A 21,265-nucleotide genomic window follows, 5' to 3' on the forward strand; every position below is an offset into this window, starting at 1 on the left:
ACATCCTTATGTAATTATTCAGTTCTAACTCAGACAGACTTTTCATTCCTTGCAAAATAATCCTCATGTTTTTAGGTTCCCGGTAGCTTTTTCTTTTTTTTTAAATTATTTATTTTTATTCTTTTTTAATTAAAATTTCCACCTGCTCCCCGTTTCCCATTTTCCTCCCCCTCCTCCCAAATATTGCCCCCTCCCTAGCTTTTTCTTTAAATACAAAAGTCTTCTCCATCAAATTTCGAGCCATCACTCAAGATCCCAGTCCACAGCACACCTATTCCCTGAAGTCAGATAAAGAAACGGTTATTATCAAGACTTTTTAGGAGAATCTGGGAGGTCCTTCTTCAGGATACAGATTCTGAGCAAGGTCTCGAAGCTTCCCATATAAAATGAGGAAGTCCTTTTTTGAGAGAAGTTCAAAAGTGATGCAATTATGGTTTAATTTTAAAAACTATAAATCAGTAAATAAAACAAACAAAAGCACAATGCAATAGCTCATTGGTTATTCTTGGGGTCCGAGAGGTGGTAACTCTCAGGCCCTACATTCAGATGTCCCTATGGGTCTATCTGAAACAAAACAGGGCATAACATCCTTAGAGATGCAGGCACAGTAGCTTAAAGGAGGCTGACACTTCTGTTCAGCTTGGTTTCTCACTGTCCACCATGGCTGCAAGCCTGGGTCTGCCTGGCCTGTGGACCCTATACTCAGAGTCTCTGGCCTTTCTTTACATAAGGAGACTGAATAAAAACTTACACTCTCTCCTGCAAAAATATTAATGTGGAATGATGTAATCCCAGAGCCCCTCCTATATCTTATCTGCCTTCAATAATCTGCCTTAGTAACATCTTTTGATCCTTAGACTTAAGACACACCTGCTCAATCATCCCCATATTCGCTTGTATTTATACGAGCCAATAACGAAAAATCTTTCTGTTGTTTAAGCTAACTTAGTTTAAGCTTTTTATGACTTAGAACCAAAAGAGAATTTCTAAAGTAGATTTTGTCAAAGACATAGCTAGAATGGTAATTGGGGGTTCATCTGGGGGAACAGGTCCTTTCATAGAGCTTGTTTTTTAGAATAGGAGCGAATCAGGCCATTGGGCTGCGTTTAGGGAGATGACCGCCACAGTGTGCTCAGATGAGTGGAGGAAGAACTAAGGAATGACAGAGCCAGGCACAACATGCCCACTCTTGGGCCTTTGGAGCTGTCAAACTGGGACTGGTTTTGGCATCTTGTAAAAATTCTTCTTTGTGTGACGGCCGTAAAGGGGGAGTTATGTTGCAGATATGAGCACACATCTCTATTCGAAAAGATGAAATACAGATACCGAGAGCTCAAGAAAATAGGCTCAAGTGTGTCACTGCTAGACGCAATTGAGAGTAGGCAATGAGAGGCATCTGAGGTACCATATTCAGGGTTATGTAAGGATGGGAGAGATGATATTGCCTAGCAGTGATGGAGAGCTGGAGCAAGCTGAGGAGGACAGGAATGCGAGAGTGAGAACCTTCTGTCTTCCTAAGAGAAAGATGTAGCTGTAATGTGTGATACCCACATGTTTGGTTGCTAGTTTTTTTACTTGCTTTGTTTTGTGGTTACCATAGTGACCCAGGTCACTTTTTTTTTTTTTTTTTTTTTTAAACAAGGACAAGGGAACTGTGTCCTGGCTGCCCTGAGGAGGGAAGGGACACTTTCATTGCCTGTTAGTTCTTTTTTTAATAATTGTTTTTATTGAGCTATATATTTTTCTCCACTCCCTTTCCTTGCTCTCCTCTCCCCTTCTACCCTCTCCCATGGTCCCCATGCTCTCAAATTACTCAGGAGATCTTGTCTTGTGGATTAGATCCCTGTATGTCTCTCTTAGGGTCCTCATTTTTGTTTAGGTTCTCTGGGATTGTAAATTATAGGCTGTTTTTTCTTTGCTTTATGTCTAAAAGCCACTTATGAGTGAGTACATATGATATTTGTCTTTCTGGGTCTGGGTTACCTCACTCAGTATGATGTTTTCTAGATCCATCCATTTGCCCGCAAATTTCTGAGAAAGCACCACTCTCATATCCAAAGGGGCTGTACCAGTTTCAGTCCCCACTAATGTTTTTTGATTTAACAAGTTTACCCTTTGAGAACTTTATACACGAGCACAAAATTTACATCACATCGACCCCTTCATTTTCCCATCCAACCCTTCCTGTGCCTACCACCTCAATTTAGGGCACAGGTATTTTTTTGAGGTTCCTGCTATTAGGAAAATTTTAAAACAGAGTCATGAAAACTGTGGTATATTTTAAATACTTGCCAAATAATAACTCAAGGATTTGGCATATAATGCTAAATAGTATAGTCTACTAAAAAGCCACCCATACGATAGCTAAATATTTCTTAAATATGAATAACATCATACAATGTTGTAGCCCAGTAGTGGATGCAAGGCTGTTTGGGGTACTTTTCTATTGCCAGGATAATACACCACGGCCAAGACAATTTGTAAAAGAATGAGTTTTCTTGGGACTGACAGTTTCGGAGGGTTTTAATCCATCATGGCAAAGAAAATGGCAGCAGGCAAACAGGCAATGCTGGAGCAGTGGTTGAGAGCTCACATCTTGAGATACATCTATGAGGCCAGAGAGCTAACCAGGAATGTTGTGGATATTTGAAACCTTAAAGCTCACCTTCAATGACACACCTCCTCCAAGAAAGCCACACCTCCTAATTCTTCCCTAACAATTCCACTAACTGGGGAGCAAGCATTCAAATACGGGAACCTTTGAGGGCCATTCTCATTCAACCCCCCACAGAAGCTAATATCATCCGGTGAACAGTTGTTTTCTCAGTACTGCCAATGTATCTCATCTTCCAAGGGAAAATATCATGGGAGTTTAAACTGTTCAGATCTGGAGGAGCCTGTGACTGGGGGTGCAGGCCCAGTGTTCTACTGTCGTCTTCACTGCATGGGGCTCCAACGATCTGTTTCCAGGCCTGTGGCCTGCCTGTGCCTATGTCCCCTTGATCTGAGCTCATTCTGCATGCATCTTGCCATGGCTAGGAATAGAACCAACAACACTCTGCTCTCTGCATTCACCAGAGTTTCCCTTCAGCAATTACTGTTATATGTTTTTTAATTAGCATAAAATTATGAAGTTTCTTTATGGCATTCTGAAGTATTTTTGTTGCTGTTTTTGATCTCTGGTGCCCTCTTCACTCTTGGAACCATTTGGAGTCCCGGCCTGCAGCTGCTCTTCCCTGCTAGAGATCTTTACTTTCCTTCTGATTTGAGTTACTAAAAGCTGTGTCAAAGTTGTTTACCAGCTCTGCTTCATGAGCACGCGTTGCCTTGCCTTGAGGATCAGAGGATAAGGTTTTCACCTGTTGGCCCACGTGACTGTGTTGGGTATATAAGCCTCCGTGGTGCTATTGAATAAAGGGCTTCTTACCAGTGACTAGAGGTCCGTGTCTCTGTCTGAACTCTGTCTCTCTGTGTGTGTTTGTGTGTTTCAACCTCCAGTCCCTTGCCCGAAGTTCGCGAACTGTATGGTAGCGCATAGAGTGCAGACAGGCTTTGTGTGCTGCACTTTATCTGTTTCTGCTCTCCACTTAGACCCTTCAATCTCTACATCATCCTCTCAATCCTCTTGTCTTATTGTATTGCCCTCTTCCTCAATAATTCTTTGTCGCTAATCTCATGTTTTCTTTCTAGTTTCATAGCTTGTGCACATTTGCACCCATTGTGACAGACACATGCACGCACATGCACACACATGCACATGCACGCACACACACACACACACACTAAAAGCTAGGATCCACATATGGGAAAGGTCATGCGATGTTTGTCTTTCTGAGTTTACATCATATAATGGTTTCAGATTCATGTGCAGTAACCACAGGCTTCATGTCCCTCAAAGTCAGCCTCTATATTGCTGGCAAAGATTTCTCTCAAACACAAATCTAAAGATGCCTTGGGTTTGCCTAAAAATTCTAAGTAGGTCCCCTCAGCTCATAAGTTAACCTTCAACTTCTGCTTGACATGGAATATATCCCCAGTTGTCTCTAGTCCACCACTGAGGTCTCATTTCCCATAGTTCTCTGATATACTGTGTCTCCTATTTTTATAGAAAAATGGTGCATTCTTTTATTTCTGTTTCCATGTCTCTTTTTACTCATGAAAACCCACTACTTTCTCGCTAATTCTCAGGACTTTGAAAAGTTCCTGAATACTGCAGTGCTCTCTGTTCCCAGCCCAGTGGCAAGTCTTCAGTACAGCGTTAGGAGATCACCGGAGAAAGGGATTGTAATTTGTTTATCTTTGTGCACTTTGCCCATGCTCCCACGCGCAGCAAGGGCTCAATAAATGCTGACTGGATAGTTGTATTAATGGTCAATAATACCCCACGCTTTTAGAAGCAAATGTACATGCTCCCTTTGGCCAACTGTTTGCTGTGTAGCATTCAGGAGCGCCCACGGTTTTTTGGATAGTTCTTATTACCAGTCGTGATGGCTGGAAAATGATTGTGGGGTCCCAGGTCCCCACATTAACATGCCTCTTCCAAAGCAAGCCTCTTTTCTTCTCAGTCGCCTCCAGACCAGCTGAGCCTGCTTAAGGAATTCCTCCAAGACGTTCTTCCTTTGACTTAGTGGGCAATTTCAGTGTGGCGCACAGAACCCTCATCACTCATGGCTGAAATTGCAGCATGCTGCTTATCTGCATGTAGTCATTCTCCGGGCAAGAAATAATGCATTATTAACACAGCTTTATTATCAGGATCGCGTTTGGCAGATAGAGGAACATTAGAGGATAATTGGAAGGACAGCTGATTTGTTAGCAAAATGTTGCCTTTTGGCTAATGAATCATCCCGATTTTTGCCCCGACAGCTCAGTAACAAGCTTGAAGACTCCTTTACTTCAGACCATTAAACTCTGACAAACCAGTTATTAAGTACAGCTCGAGCCACCAGTCTGTGGGGAGTATTGCAATTACGAGCCATCTAGGTAATTTTTTTTAATCATTAGGCGAGACAAGGTGAGTCTGATGATGGAGAGTCTGGTGACTGACAGCCTCCACCGCTGTGCGGTACACAAGGCAGTAAACAGCTGCGGGAGGACTCATCAGTCAGCACACGCTCTTCACTGGGAAGAGGTGGCAAGAGTAATAAAGGTTATTGCTCTCAAACAAGAAGCCCTGTTCCGGAAGGAAAGGACATGGTTTTTCTTTATTTCTTATCTGGAGGCTGAAAGTCTTTTCAAAGGAGAAACAGAGGGGAGAAACAGGGATGTTACCAATGCCCAGAAAAGCAAGGTGGGCTCACGTGCTTGGGGTTCCCTATCCTACGCTTTGTTAGATTGTTTTTGCTCTTGGTAGGCCCACGGCACTAAGCCTCCATTTCTCCTTTCTGCTCTGCTCTCTCACTATTTATAACATGACTCTCCAGTGCAGCTGGGTAGCATAACTCAGCAGAACAAAGGGGGCAGTAAAGACTACGCTAAAACTGCAAAATAGATAACAAGGCTGTGGGCAGATCCAACACTGTTTTCCAGATAAGAGGGCAAGTCTACAGTCTGAATTATGAGACCCCGTGAATCTAGCCAACACCTCCGCAGTCATATGTCCTTGGAGACCTATTCCTAAGGCTTCCTGCCTAGTGTAATCGAGACACTGTCTCTATTTGCCTCATTTTTCCTGTCTCTGTGTTTCCACAGCCTCAGAAATGGCCCCTTTAACATTCATTTTTACATATTCAATTTTGTTCACTTTTTAAGGTCCCAGTTATTTTTCTAATTGGGGAAAAGGTGGGTTAATTTGACTTGGATTGCTTCTTTTTCTTCTTCCCAAGTTGTGTAAGCCAACAACGTGTAATAAGCATATGAGTCGAACTGCACTCTGGGCCTTCAATCCTGTGTGATATTGTGCATCTCACAGGTGGACACCTTGCTGGGAGCCTTGCTGTCATCACCGACGCCGCTCATCTCTTAATTGACCTGACCAGTTTTCTGCTCAGCCTCTTTTCTTTGTGGTTGTCATCACGGCCTCCCTCCAAGCGGCTGACCTTTGGGTGGTACCGAGCAGGTAAAGTTCCGTGCTTGTGCAATGATGAATGCATAGTGAACAGAGTCAAAACAGAGGGGGAAGGTAAAGAGCAAAGCCTTGTTCAAAAATTCCCACCGGGCCACAAGTTTGGTGCTCAGGCTAAAATAACCATGTGGGAATGTGTGCTCTCAACATTAATTCACCTGACAGCGAGATTAATAGAAGTAGGCTCCTCTCCTGTGGGACTGCAAGAGTATGTGGCTCTTGTTAGCAGCTACGGCATCCCCAGGGTCTATGCCTAGCAACAACGAGGATATGTTCTCTCAGTTACTCTGAATCCATGAGAGAGACGTTGACAGCAAAGCTTCTGCCACATTGCAAACTAAAGCCCCAGAGTCCAAGAGAGTGGCGGGAGTGAAGGATTTCTCCCCCAGGGAGCCGGGCCTGAGATACAAGGCTTTCTCAGTCACACACGGCCTTTAATCATTCCTGTAGCTAGAATGTTACCTGTGGATCTAATGCTGGCCTTTAATGACTGTTGGCACGGTGTGGGGGCGGGACTTCATTAGGTCCTGAGAGCTGGGCTCTCGTTAGTGGGTCATCCTGTTGTTGTGGGAGTGGGATCCCAATAAGAAGGGTGAGGTCAGCATAATTTCTTCCCCTGGCCTCTCACACAAATGCTTGCTTGCTTTTCTATCACGCCATGATGTGGCATAGAAATGCTTGCCAACTTCAAGAACTTTGGTCTGGTACTTCCCAGCATCAAGAACTGTGAGCAAAAAATAAAATAAAATTAAAGATAAAAATCCTTTCATTATAAATTGCCTAGTCTGTAGTACTTCGTTGGTGTAGCAGAAAATGCACCAAGACAGCCAGTCAGCGAAGGCGTGGCCCAGCTGAATACTTGTTCACTAAATCACCACCAGCAATAGAGAGGAAGAAAATGCTGACAGTGAGAAGGAAGAGGAGGCATAAAATCCACTGTTTCATCATTTCTCAGAGCTGCTTCTTTCACTGAGTGACTGCCTGCTCTTGCCCAGGAAGAAGCTAGTCTCTGGGAAATGTTGGCTAAGGTTCTCCATACACTATCCCCTCACCCATCCACACCTGGCCCAGCTCGATGTTCCCTCTCTGCTGGGGGAGCTTATGTTAGCTGAAAGAGTTTCTGTTGGAATATTTTGTACCAGTCTTGAAAATACATAGTTAAAACTCTTTGATTTCACACTGCCTGAGAAGTCAAGGCTAAGGTGACTGGGCAGGAACGCATGGGCAATTCAAGGATAACCTTCACAATGAAAGATGTGGGTGGCCACAAACCACAGCTTGTTTACTGACAAGGTGAACTATCAGTGTTTGAGGTTAGGATACTAGCGAGCTTGTCTTCAGCAATTTATTGGTGCAGGTGTTCGGGGTTGGCTTACCTTCCACATTCAGAGAGAAATAAACACCAAGCTCGTGAGAAGTTTAGAGAACACTTCAGCTGTTGCTGCATGCTTGGGAGCCTTGTGAGTTTTGTCACGCTCTCAGCATTTATCAGCACAAATTTTGATGGTTGCTCAACACTTCCTGGTATTATTAGAACTTTTTGTTTCTTTAGAATGGTTTCTTTTTAAGGGAGAGTAGACTCAGAATTTTACATCACTGTTTAGACCAGTTGTTCTCAACTCCTTTGTGTGTGTGTGTGTGTGTGTGTGTGTGTGTGTGTAGGGGGCAGGTGTCGAAGTATCCTTTCATGGGGGATTACATATCAGATAACCTGCAAAGAAGATATTTACATTACAGTAGAAAATTTACAGTTATGTAGTACCAATGAAAATAATTTTATGGTTGGGAGTCACTACAACATGAAGAAGGGTCACATCATTAGGAAGATTGAGAACCACTGGCTTAGCCTATGTTCCCTTGACTGTAGAAATCTATGAGCCCTAATAGTCTGAAAGATCAAGAATGTTCAATACAATTCTTGCTATTAGGGAAAACATTTTGAAATAAGGTGTATGATATAAATATTGAGAACTCTGTGACTAGTATGACATAATCACAATATTTTAAATTCTATCTAATGTTTAGTTAAATGGCTGCACATGATTGGTGGGTACCATGTAAAGCATCGCCTAGATACCTAGGTGGGCCCTGTGAATTCATACTAGTTGCTAGTCTGCCCGTTAATGCTTGACGTTGATGTGAGGGCTTTATTGGCCAAGCTCTTGTCTCACTAGACATTTGCAAACTGGGGCTTAGGGTAGGACATACTTAACTTGAACATTCTGATTTCGATGCCCCAGGGATGGGAACTGTACTACTCACCATCTGTGAATTCTCTCTCTGTTTCTGGATAAGCAGAAAGTTTTTTAGCCTGAGTCTCATTAATTTCAGCAAAGGGAGCTTGAAACAATTTAACTAATTAAACCGTAATTCTTGAGAGTTTGTTCAGTGGTGTGTGTTTCCCTGAGCTGCTTTAGCACCATGGTTCCAACTGGCCAGCTCAGAGAGACACTGCCTCAGAGGTCTAGAGGAACAGAAGCGGGAGATAAAGGCATGAGTGAAGTTGCCTTCTCTGAGGTCTGTCAGGGAAAACATGTTTCCTAACTCTCTCAGAACTGCTGCTGGTTTGCTGCAAGTCTTTGTTGTTTCTTGGCTTCAATATCTCGGTGTTGATCTTGATATCATCTTGCACTCTGTCTGTATTCGTGTCTATTTTCACATTTCCCCTTAGAATAAGCAAACCAGTCATCTTTGATATAGGAATACCCTATACCACAATGATTGCGTCTTAACTAGTCAGGTGCAAAAACCCATTTTCAAATGAGTTAACAATATGAGTTGCTAAAGAATAACATTTTTACACGCAAATCTTTGAGGGGTAAAATGCAAGCCACAACATATTCCAACTTGCCTTTATATATTGCTTTAAAAATCTATCTTATAGAGAAAGAAACTCTTACCTGTATAAAGCCAGGTAAGTGTCATTGGTATGCCATATGGCTGTGATACTTGAAATCAAATCCTAAATATCAGCATCAGCACTTCCTATAGTGTGAAAATGTTCCATGGACGAACCATCAGATGTCTTGACTGTTGCGTGGGCAGTAATCACATATGCATTCTATTATGCTTGAAACATTTATGCATAAACATAATTTATAGATAACTTTTTAGAAAGAAGCTAATCATAAATATGAGTTAATGTGAGAAAACACAAAATGACTAAGGTAAGTGGTACATGAATATGGCAAAATAATTAAGATTGTATATGAATGACTATAAAGGTCAGGGCAGCAGTAGCCATATCGTGAGTAATAGTACATAATTCTGCTTTTGCAGGACCTAATATACAGGAATAATGGAAAGGGAATGTCGTAGTTGGTGTTAACTGTCATCTGACACAACCTAAAGCCAACTGAGAAGGGACTCCCAACCGAGGGATTGCCCAGACCAGATTGGTCTGTGGGCATATCTGTGGAGGATGCCCTTGATTGCTGTGGTTGGGCCCTGCCTAATGTGGGTGGCATCATTCCCTAGCTGGTGGTCTTGTGTTGTATAAGAAAGCTAGCTAAACACAAGCTGTCAAGCAGCATTCCTCCACTGTTCCTAGTTTAAGTTCCTGCTTGAGTTCTGGACTTGACTCTCTTCAGTGATAGCCTGTGGCCTAAAAGTTATGCCAAATGAACCCATTCCTCCTCTAAATTGGGTGCTTGTCACAGCAACAGACTGAGGCAGGATTGAGAGTAGAGAATAGCATAATGGAAATTTGCCTGACCAGTGGCTCACAGGGTATGTCTAGACACTTGTGGGTTTTAAAATCTCTCTACAAGGCTGAATGAAAGAACAGGGTGAGGTATTAAGGAAGGCTCGCATGAGCCAAAGGGCTTTGTTTCTTAAACAAGCACATTGAGATTGCTCTTATCTTCAAATATTCATGCAAATGTCTCCATTTTGATGTTTCTTTTCCTTGCAGTTGCTCTTAAAAAGCCGTTGGAGCGCAGAGAAACCCTTGAATTTGCCTCTGTGCTTACAATATGTCCGGTTGGCAAATGAAAGCCATTTGCGTAAAGCACATGCTGAAGCCTTCCCTTTTTCATAGCTAATTCCTCTAAAGGTGCGGCGCTGGCAAGCTGTAAATGTTTTAGGGTGAAATTAAGAGTTTCTAAACACATTTTACTCATTGTATCTCATTATTTCATTCCCTAATAAGCTTCTATCATTTTAGCACCTGCGTAAATTAAAATCCCCAAGGAGAACAAGGGAGGGCAGGCAGCAATTAATATGTTCTAAAAATTTGCTGGAAATTACTCAGTAATAGGGAGCATAATGAATTCTGATGTTTGTGCTTTATGGAGGGAACGCTAAAGCGCCTCATCTCAGTTCTCAAATCCATTCATACTTCTGTTTCATGAATCATGGAACAAAACAGTATGAAGCCATTTTTACAGGCAGGAGGGTCAAAGAATCTATGGTCCTCTGGTGGGGAGTGGGGGATGTGATGGTGATAACTCATGCCGCTTCCTGTGAATTTGACTCCCAGAGATCCTTGGGGCCCTGCTGTCTGTCCTCTGCATCTGGTTGGTGACTGGTGTCCTGGTATACCTTGCCTGTGAGCGCCTACTGTATCCCGATTACCAGATCCAAGCAAGCATCATGATCATCGTTTCAGGCTGTGCGGTGGCAGCCAATATTGTGTAAGTCATTCCATGCCGAGTGTCTGATGGGCTTATCTTCAGTCCTACTGCGAGAAATATTATTCAAAAGAAAAAAATCTCCTGGGTCTGTGAAGATGCTAAAGTTCTGACATGGTATTTGGGTGTCATTAAGACTTAAAATAGTATTGGTCACTATGGATTAAGGAGTTTTAAGCATTGACTTTCACGAGCTACCACATTTGAAAGCTTCCAACACGCCAGAGGGTGGGAAAGGATCTCGTGACACACACACATATCAAATTGAATTTTGCCGTCTTCCAACCCCATCAAGTATGAAAGGGAAGCTCAGCTATGTTAAATAGGTAGTGAGACATTAGGATTTGAATCTAGATCCATGCATTTGGAGTAGAGGTCCCCTCCACACGCTACTTTCTCATGTGCGTTAATGACCCCATGGGATGTGGCTTCCAAATGGTTCAGCTCTTGTTAGGTAAGTAGATAATGAATCTTCAGATGGCTGAGTTGACAGAGACCTTAGGAATGATTTACTGTAGTGCACAGTCTGTGTTTAAGGTCACGTTTGCTGTATCTTTGGAAATGGGCCATCACCTTCGTCTATTCAAAAAAGCAAAAATGGAGGTTTTTCTTCCACCAGATTCTATTTTGTCCTTAAAACATACTGCGGCATGAAAAGCTGTTGGGAAAAGGAAATTCTTCCCACAATTGCCTTCAGAAAGAACTCAGTCTTTCAAACCTACTTCAGACTTCTCACCTCCACAACTGTAAGATAATGAATTCATGTTATTTTAAACTCCTAAAGCATTGTGGTAGTTTATTAATTCAGTAACTTGAAAATAATATACAGATTGAGCATTCCTGATGCAAAATCTAAAATGTTCTGAAACCTGAAACTTTGAAGTATGCTTCAGGCTCAAAATTCAGGAACTTGGAGCATTTTGAATCATCAAATCAGTGGTATTTAACTGTTAATTTTTATGTAAAAATTTACACACACACATTTAATTGGTATTTTTTTTGTAAAAATTCACACATATACAAAACTTCAAAATTTTAAACCTTTCTAATACCAAACATATCATCTTCCAGTCTTCCAGCACAAACTGACACATATTCTAAGGTAGATTTGACATCAAAGACTAGACAGTGGTTGAAGAAATAAAAAATGGTACTTACAGCATTCTTTTAAAAGAGAGAGCATGATGGAATCATCGTAACTTGTAGATATTAACTAGTATACTAGCTTGTACAGTATGAAAATTCCCTCGGGTTGTTGTAAGAGTCTTACATTTAGACACCTCCATTTTTCACTTCCTAGTTTGTACGCAACATAACGGAGCTGAAAGTTAAAGACAGCCATCTGCTGTCATTGTCTAGGTCCCACGGATGAATATGCATCTCTCTTCTCCAGAAGATAAACCCTCAGAACATGTGTCCTGCTCACTGGGGTAAATGCATAAAGAGAAAAGTATGTCCTGAAGGCAGTAGAAAGAGTAGAAGCTTTATTTCCAGAGTCACGTGTCATGTAGCTTGTGTCAATCCCATGCAGAGACGGTGGATAATGTAGCCACCTGCTACATTAACCTGGGGCCTTAAGGTGGGTCTTGATCATCATAAAAGAAACTATTCGGATTTTCTTTTTATTGCAGCTGCTTGTGAACATTGACCTGACCATGGCTAGTGCTTCCCATCCTTAGAAAGACAGCCTACTTGGTTGCTCTGCCTTCTTCCCCAAGCAAGTGAGCAGGTGGTTATTTATAGAGAAAGGGACAGAGAGACTAGAATGTTTCCCTCCAGGAAAAAGTATGTAGGTTTCAAGGGCTACTAAATTCTGGATTGTTGGAATATGTAGTGATATCTGAAGTGAAATTTGGGAGTAAATCTGCTCCTTGGGAATCCCAAACCAGGACAGAAAACTCCAGCAGCAACCGTGAAGAGTCTTTGATAAAAGTTATAGACAGAGCCCTGAAGCAAATATTTTTCAGCCCAGTTGCTGTGTGTATCTAAACAAGACCCTCTTCTGGTACCAACTGTAGTGTCTATTTTAGTAGACATGAACATAAATGTGTGTGTGATCCCTACTATCTCTGCCACAAATGCTAGGGAGATACCATGCCCAGTTTATGATACAAACATTTGACAGTGCCTCAATATGTGCTTCCCATTATCTTAAAATAAAAAAGAATGAATGACAATGTGATGAGCATAAATAACAGATCTAGAAGATCTATAGACTGCCAGCCTATCAGGCCATCTGGGGCGGGTGGAATGGTAACTCACAGTTGACAGTGAATTTCTATCCAGATCCTGACAATCTGAAAACTGTGCCATGGAATGATCAAATCTGGGTAGGTATCTTGATTCTGCTTTGGGTGAAGGCCTGAGATTTAACAGATACATTGCCCAAACATATTTCTTTCAGGTTCCTTGGAAATGTCATGCTAAACTTTGCAATACATTGCAATACGTGTGTATATATACAAGTCCTTTGCACTATATCAGATGATTTCATTCTCTGTATGCAGCATTCTCTTTATTGGCCATTAGAAAATTATTCATAGTTCAAATAATCACTCAAATGAACCAAAGTAAATACAATGAATGATTCTAATTTTGGAAGGAGAATAGATAACTCAGTCAGTAATATGCTTGCATCGCAAGCATGCGAACCTGAATTTGACCCCCAGAAGCCACAGAAAAAAGCTAGGTATAGTGGTTTGTAATCTTAATGCTGGGGAAACAAAGGCAGCAGTTTGCTGGTCAACTTGCCTAGCCAAATCTCAAGCTAATGAGACTCTCTCTCACAAAACAGGGTCGATAGCTCCTGAACCAAGGTGGCTCTCTGGTATCCACATGTACATGTACACAAATAGATTGATAAATTCTCTCCAAAAGCCATAGACCATATAACAAAACATCAGTATCAGACAGAAGAAACTTCCTGAGTGTTGGTCAAGGGAGACATAGAGATTCCTCAAGAATTTCAACTAATGCTGTCCTCACTTGCCTCCCAGAACTTGAAGGTAAAAACTTATTGCTGAAGTACCACATGCTTTGTACAAAGGAGGAATTGATCTAGAATTGACCCAGCAGCTTCCTTCCTATGGACTAAACCTCATAGAATTTGAAGGTTCTATGTAACCTGCCAAGGGAGATAAACAGCCAATAATCCGAGATAGCTATAATATCTGAGAACCAGAATGACAAGCACAGCAAGATATACTCAGGGCTGCAATGGTGGCACATTGGCGACAACCAACAGTCCTCTAATTGGACCAAGATTTGGGTTTCACGAGAGCAATAATGCTTCCCAGTTTTACTGTGGAAGAGAATAGCATTATGTTGGTAAATTACCCAGAAAATGGAGATGAATTTTTGAAATATTTCCCTTTGAGAGTTTTTTTTAAAGTTCTAAGATAGACTAACAATCAAATATAAGTCCAACATGATGCAGCTTAAAACTCTGATATTTTAACTACCTAACAGTTTGAATAATGAATGCTACCAGTCACTCCTCCATCATGCTGTGTAGGTTTTTAAAGACTTTTTGTATGTGTGTCAAAACACTGTGATCTCTTTCAGACTAACTGCAATTTTGCACCAGCGGCACCTTGGCCACAACCACAAGGATGCACAAGCTAATGCCAGTGTCAAGGCAGCCTTTGTGCATGCCCTTGGGGATGTACTTCAGAGCATCAGTGTGCTAATTAGTGCTCTTATTATCTACTTCAAGGTATGTGTCAGTAATGATAGTAATTCTATGAATGCAGTAGCATTAGCAGCCTGTGTGTGCCAGCACAAACCACTTTACAATGTTAAAACTAACAAATTCTGAGACCTTAATATTCCCTATATTCCAAAGAGCTGTCTTTATCTGTTGGGCTTTGAGTCTGTCAAGAAAATTCAGTTTGATATGGTAAATCAGTGAATCTGTGAACATCTTGCATTTTTAGGTGTAAGCAATAGATAAGATCTCTGGTTTATTTAAATTATATTAATGGGCTAAAATTTATGGAAAAAACTCAGAGATAGAAATCAAGGTAGAAGGGCACATTTTAGTATCTGTGGGTATCATGCTGAAATAAATATGTCGACTCAAGTATTTTTTTCTGTTTTTATCATTACTGAGAGTCATATTTCTTAAAGATTTATTTGTGTTTGTTTTATAAATTAGTCTATGAATGAATATGTGCGTATGAGTGCAGGTGCCTGACCCACAGAGGTCAGAGGATTTGGATTCTCTGGAGCCTGATATGAATGCTGGGAAGTGATCTTGGGTTCTCTGCAAGAGCAGCACTCACTCCTCATTCCTAACCACTGAGTTATCTCTTTAGCCCTCGGAGAATCACATTTGTTGGGAGGGTGTCCTGTTGACTGAGGTTGGGACTGTGTCCACTACTTGGCTGGGAAAGGGTAGAGCACTTGATTCATGGACCTGATTATATTGTCCTCAGTGTGAAAGGAGCTTCTTTTCCCCAAAGCAGAGATCTCAGGCAAAATGAGAATGGAGAAGGGTCTCCCACACTAAACATGTAAGTGCTCACTGACAGAGATGTGCATTGGGACAGAGAGAGTGGAGCAAGAAATAGCATTCAGCTCTTCCTCTACCTATCAGGCTGTTATGATTTTTCAATTTGGAGAGAATTGTGTTTTTTTCCTAAAGTGTAGCAAAACATAAGTCAAAGTAAAAGAATTCTGAACTCAGATGGAGAAAATGCACCTTGAAAGCTTCAAGTCAGTAAATAAATAAAAACTTCTAAAGTGAAATAAAAGCTTCAAGTCAAAGGCAAAGACAGTTTAAAGTCATGAAGACTAGTGGTTTGAGTTTGCCAGAGGGGATGGAGAATACCCATGAAACAAGGCCTTCTAAGCCCAGTAGGACCTGTGTACATGTTAACTTGAATATGGTGGCAAGCATATGGCCTGTTCAGAACTGGGCCTGATATGGTCCCAGTGCTGAGAGGGGACATGGACACAAGCCCACATCCCTAATGCAGAAGCTATTTCCCATTGATAACCACTCACACATGAAAAGTTAGTGTTCTCCAATGGAGTCTCACCATTCCTGAGGACAGGGCCCTGCCAACAGTAGATACCATGACACAATGAAATCGGTCGCATTTGTGAGGTTCTTTGCCTCCTAATGCTCTGTCATGGAACTTTTCTCTTAATCTTACAGGTCCTGTGTGTGTGTGTGTGTATATATACTTCTGGTTTTGTGCTTTTATGGGATTTGTGTGTGAATGTGTATGTCTCTGCATGTATTTGTATTTCTTAAGTTTTATCTTTGGCTCTTTTCCTTCTTTTTTTTTTTTTTTTTGGTTTTTCGAGACAGGGTTTCTCTGTGGTTTTGGAGCCTGTCCTGGAACTAGCTCTTGTAGACCTCTTTTCCTTCTGTTTCTTTGTTTTAGCCTATTCTGTTTGTTTTATTTTATCTTTTATTATTATTAATTATTATTATTATTATTATTATTATTATTATTATTTTAGGTGCCTGTGTGTTTCCTAATGAGAGGGAAAAAGAAAGGGTGTGGATTGGGTTGGTGGAGAAGTGGAAAGGCTCTGAGAGGAGTTAGGGGAGGGGGACACAATAATTGGAATACATTGTATTAAACAAGCTATTTCAATTAAAAACACTTGCAACTCTGTATTGAAAATGCAAAAATAAATAAATAAACTTGCAGGGCATTCTTAAGAGATCACAAGTGTTCACTGATCCAAAGCTCAGAATGTCATTAGATAGCATCTGAGATCTATAGTAGAATTTTCCCAGCTTTGCTGTAACTACCTAGCCATGGCCCACACGATGACTTTCTTTGCTGTGTAATTAATAAAATCTCATGTAGCAACTTTAGAAAAAAATAACTCGAGTTAGGTTGATGTTGCGTTTCCCAAGGGAAGTGGAGCATTGGCATTTCTGTGTCCCTGAGTTTCACTACAACACTAAAATTAGAATGGCGTGTATTTCTCTCCAATATCAAGATTATCAATCAATGGAGGGAGGAAGAGAGGGAGATAGCGAGGGAGAGGGAAAGAGAGGAAGAGAGCTGGAGATATATAGAGAGATAGGTAGAGAGAGAGATGAAGAAAGAGGTAGAGAGAGGGCTCAAGAATCAAATCATGTCTGGTTTGGACTTTAATGGCCGAAATAAATGACATTCCCCTTTCCTCCGTCACCATATAAGTGTTGGCGAGTATGATCATCTTTTCACATATTTCCATGACTACAGTGTTCTCATATTAATTTGAGAAAATTAAATCAGTTACGTTTTTTAGAGCATACTGAAGAATATGTTTGAGTTTAATTCCTAAGTTATGGGGAGCACATTTAGAAGCTTCTATTCCTTAGTCACTAGAAATTTAAAACTTCTTTGGTGACTGAGTGAGTTGAATGCCAAGGGTAAGGAAGGAAAATGGGAAACAGAGAAAGAAACGTTCCGAGAGGTTTACTTAGTTTATTAACCAGGCTTCTTGACAGAAAGGTTGAAATCAGCTAACCAAAGCTGCTGTGTTTTCCAGCCAGACTACAAAATTGCGGATCCAGTGTGTACATTTATCTTTTCCATCCTGGTTTTGGTCAGTACCATCATGATCTTAAAAGATTTCTCCATCTTACTCATGGAAGGTAGGAGGGCTTTCATCATTATTCCTAGGATTGATGCTGCTTTGCCCCTCTGGTCATAAAGGGATGACTTCATGGCATGTTCTCTTCTATTTGTATTATAGGGCAAAGTTAGAGTGATAAGGACTTTTAATATTTGATTTTGCTTGAACGAATCAAATAGAAATGATATATATATATATATATAAATATACACTCACACACCATTTCGATTTGTATGTATATATGCATGCATGCATATATATGTATATAAGTATGTATTTATATATACATTTATACAATTTCTATTTGTATATTTATATAAACACACACATATATATATATGTTAAATTGTGTCTTACAATGTAGTAAAGATATCAACATAAACACTAAACACAACATTAGTGGCAAATATTGCAAAAGTTATAAATATGTCCCCAAGAATAGCATAAAATATCTAAAAAATACGAGAAGAGTTATGCTCTTAGGCAGCATTATAATTGAACACTTAGGTCTCATGTGTCTCAAAGTACAAGGACACTGCAATGACCTTCATTTGTCCAGTAAGTCCTTGCTCAACCCTGCTAGATCATGTCCTTAAAATTAGTCTTAGAAAGCAAAGGACAGCAGTGATTGGCACTCTCCTAATGGAGGGAGCTACATGTGAGTGAAAGCAGAGATTGTCTATACCATGAATAAGAATAGAACAACATGCCAAGCGTTGGTGGCGCATGCCTTTAATCCCAGCACTCGGGACGCAGAGGCAGGTGGATCTCTGTGAGTTAGAAGCCAGCCTAGTCTACAAGAGCTAGTTCCAGGACAGGCTTCAAAGCTACAGAGAAACCCTGTCTGGAAAAACAACAATAACAAAAAAGAATAGAACAACACGTGCTACCAAAGAAGAGGAATGGGGTTTTAACAAGGCTGAGGAAGAGGGGCCAGTGGGCAGCTGGGGAAATGATGCTTCCAGCTTGTTCTTAGCCCAAAGTAGAATCTTTGTTTCTTACACAGTGAGAAACTCAAAAAATAAATAAAAAACAAAACTAAGCTGATTGGCTGGTGGTCTTCCCATCTTCTCATATGTTCTTCATGATTATTTAGAATGAAGAGAGTGACAGTGAACCATGATAGTCTGAGATGCAGAAGTTGTTTCCTGACTTGGGCAGCTAAAACAGCGGGAACTTTGCAAACCAAATGATAAGATATCATTGCAATGTTCCTCTTAACACAGTTCCTGGAGAGACTTATTGGACAGCCGACATTGCATAGCACTATAATTTACAAAGAACAGGTTTGTTCCATGAAATCTCCATATCATTCGTGATGTAGCATTGCTCATATTGGCCATATTTTACTATGTATATGATCAGAGAAGCCTCATGATTTGAGAAAATTTGCAGTAATTACAGTCAGAAAGCAAACCCAAAATTTATGATGCCAACCTTATGTTGTTCATTATGTATCATAGAGCATGTGCAAAGATAAAATCACTGTTAGTTAAATGTTATTTTAGGGATTATTACTATTGCTAGGATGCTGCCTAGTAAATTTGTGAGTTGTTTGTGGACTGGAGATTGGTGACAAACCCTTTGACAGAGTCAGGTTTTTAAACATTTGAAGTACAAAACCAAAGAAGGGACTGATGGCAAGTTGGTGCTTTGGTGAGGACTGCAGCCGAGTTAGCCTTCGCAGCAAGCACAGTTATGTTAGTAACACGAGGGTCCTACTTTTCCTGTGTCAGGTGTTCCAAAGGGCCTGAGCTACAACAGCGTGAAAGAGCTCATCCTTGCAGTTGATGGCGTGGTGTCCCTGCACAATCTGCACATCTGGTCGCTGACAGTGAACCAAGTGATCATATCTGTTCATGTTGCTACAGGTCAGTGAGCTCTGGAAGCACCCCAGGCAAGATTCTCTCCATAACCTGAGAACTCAGTCATTTTTCTTCCTTTTAGAGCTGCCCTTACTATCTATTGTCTGTCAAAACAACTGTAAAATGTGTTGCTCTAGCCAGCGCCTCTGAAAACCAACCCACTTATCAATGTTGTCATAGCAACAAGGATCCCAATGGCATTCTCTGGGCTGATTGCATGGGATAGAGAGATAGTACAAACAGCTAAAATATCTCCCCAACTTCAAGCCCTTGGCCTCAGAAAAAAAAATGACTTTACCTGTTTGTCTGGGTGCCTCCACAGTCTAAATAATAGGAATGAATTTGACAACAAAAAAATTCAATGGATTATCTCCTGTGTAAAAGATAGTTTTCTGACCCTGAAGACAACAAAAGGGAAACGGAAGGTCAGCTTTGAAATTCCTACAGGCTAAGAGATGTGCTGAAAGACGGTCAGAGATCCTGTCATGTAAGACACTTCATAGAATAGAGCCAAGCCTGCTTCTTTCAAGTAGATGGGGATTATGTCTATGATAAGTTTTCAGACTGAGGGGAATGAGAGGTAGGAGGTTTTTCTTCCTCTTAAGAGAACGCTCGGGCTAGGGAGAATATGTTAGGTTGTTTAAAAATGACTAAAGAAGTTACTTAGAGGCAGGGGATGGGAACAGCAGTGACAGTCTGTATTTTGTCAGTTGTCCTCATCTTCTCCAAGGGGCACAGATAGGACTCCAGGAAATTTACAGCATCATCTGTACAAATATTTCACCCCAAGTGGAAGAATATAGTAAACAATCAGGTTATGATGGAGGAACTTCGCAGCCTCCTGTTATTACTTAAGACAGGAAAAAGGATGGCCATGAGGGTGGATGCTCTAGGGGAGGCCTGTGGGGAGCTCTAAATGCTTCCTTGTTCCTGCCGCTTGTCTTGATATAAATTCTAATTAAATCCAAGGGCTACAAAAGGGAGGTTTCTGGGGGCTGGTGACCAGGGCTCTGTAAGACACAATAGCTCAGCCTGGTCGTGCTTCTTAGCAAGTCTTGTCTCTCCTTCTGTACGAAGCTCATATGACTGCTAGACTACAGAGGTAACTGGGCAGGAAGAGTATGCGTAGTGAGGGGTACTTTGTGCGCAAGTTCCCCCACCTTGACTCTGTGAACAGCTCAATTTTGGAGCCAAAGACTTCTTTAGAGGGGTCTGCCCTGACCTCACCCATCAGGCAGGACCTAACACTTGAAGCTGAAACCAATCAGTTCCTGCCCCCCGCCCCACCCCGTCTCTCTGTCTCTCTCTCTCACACACACACTGAGAGAGAGAGAGAGAGAGAGAGAGAGAGAGAGAGAGAGAGAGAGAGAGAGCATTATCCGTGTTAATCTCCCCGTGTTTCTTTATCCACAGCTACCAGCCAGGACAGCCAGTCCCTGCAGACAAGGATTGCGCATACTCTCCACAGTTGCTTTGATCTGCACTCCCTCACCATTCAGATAGAATCTGCAGCAGCCCAGGACCCCAGCTGCCTTTTCTGTGAAGAGCCACAGGACTAGCTGGGTCACACTGCCAGCTTCCTGTGTTTCACAGGCGATGACAAGCTGCTGCAAAGTTTCTGTAACACACAATTAAGCAACCAATGGAATAGATATTAGTAAGTCAGGACAGTGTAACGTGCTCATTCTTCCTTTTTATTTATCTCCATCTACCATGAATGAGGACACACGAGATCCATCAGTTTCCTGGATTCTTTCGTAATCCAATTATAGGAATGCTTGTATAGATTACTCCTAACCCGGAGGCTGAAATAGCAGATGCTTGCAACCACAGATAATATGGTACACTTCCCTGCAATAATGGGTGTAGTTGAATTCAGGAATGCCTTTCCAGAAGTCCTCAGCATGAGAAACAAATATTTGAAGAGAATCTGGAGGCATTAGAACTCGGCTCTTTCCCCCATCCCCAATGAGACATATATTATTTGTGAAATGGTGGAATTCCCGCTTTTAATATTGTAGGTAAATTATGGTGCGATGTGTGTAAGCTATTGAATTATATTTTACATGTCCACAGTGCTCTATGTTAAGCTACTGAATTATGTTTTAGTTCTCAGT

General features: G+C 41.3%; 1 protein-coding gene across 2 annotated transcripts in view; it reads left to right on the plus strand.

Moving 5' to 3' along the window:
• Slc30a8 (solute carrier family 30 member 8) overlaps window positions 1-20,707 on the plus strand; it is a 32,029-nt gene extending 11,322 nt beyond the window's left edge. For both annotated transcript variants that reach the window (XM_057792578.1, XM_057792579.1), the window contains exons 3-8: window positions 5,912-6,058; window positions 10,545-10,698; window positions 14,260-14,410; window positions 17,197-17,302; window positions 19,020-19,154; window positions 20,562-20,707. In XM_057792578.1, coding sequence (XP_057648561.1) covers window positions 5,912-6,058; window positions 10,545-10,698; window positions 14,260-14,410; window positions 17,197-17,302; window positions 19,020-19,154; window positions 20,562-20,707 — 839 coding nt within the window. The remainder of the gene's footprint in view (window positions 1-5,911; window positions 6,059-10,544; window positions 10,699-14,259; window positions 14,411-17,196; window positions 17,303-19,019; window positions 19,155-20,561) is intronic.
• Window positions 20,708-21,265: the final 558 nt, after the last annotated feature.

Source organism: Chionomys nivalis, chromosome 17 (genome assembly GCF_950005125.1).
Source record: "Chionomys nivalis chromosome 17, mChiNiv1.1, whole genome shotgun sequence".
Lineage (NCBI taxonomy): Eukaryota > Metazoa > Chordata > Mammalia > Rodentia > Cricetidae > Chionomys > Chionomys nivalis.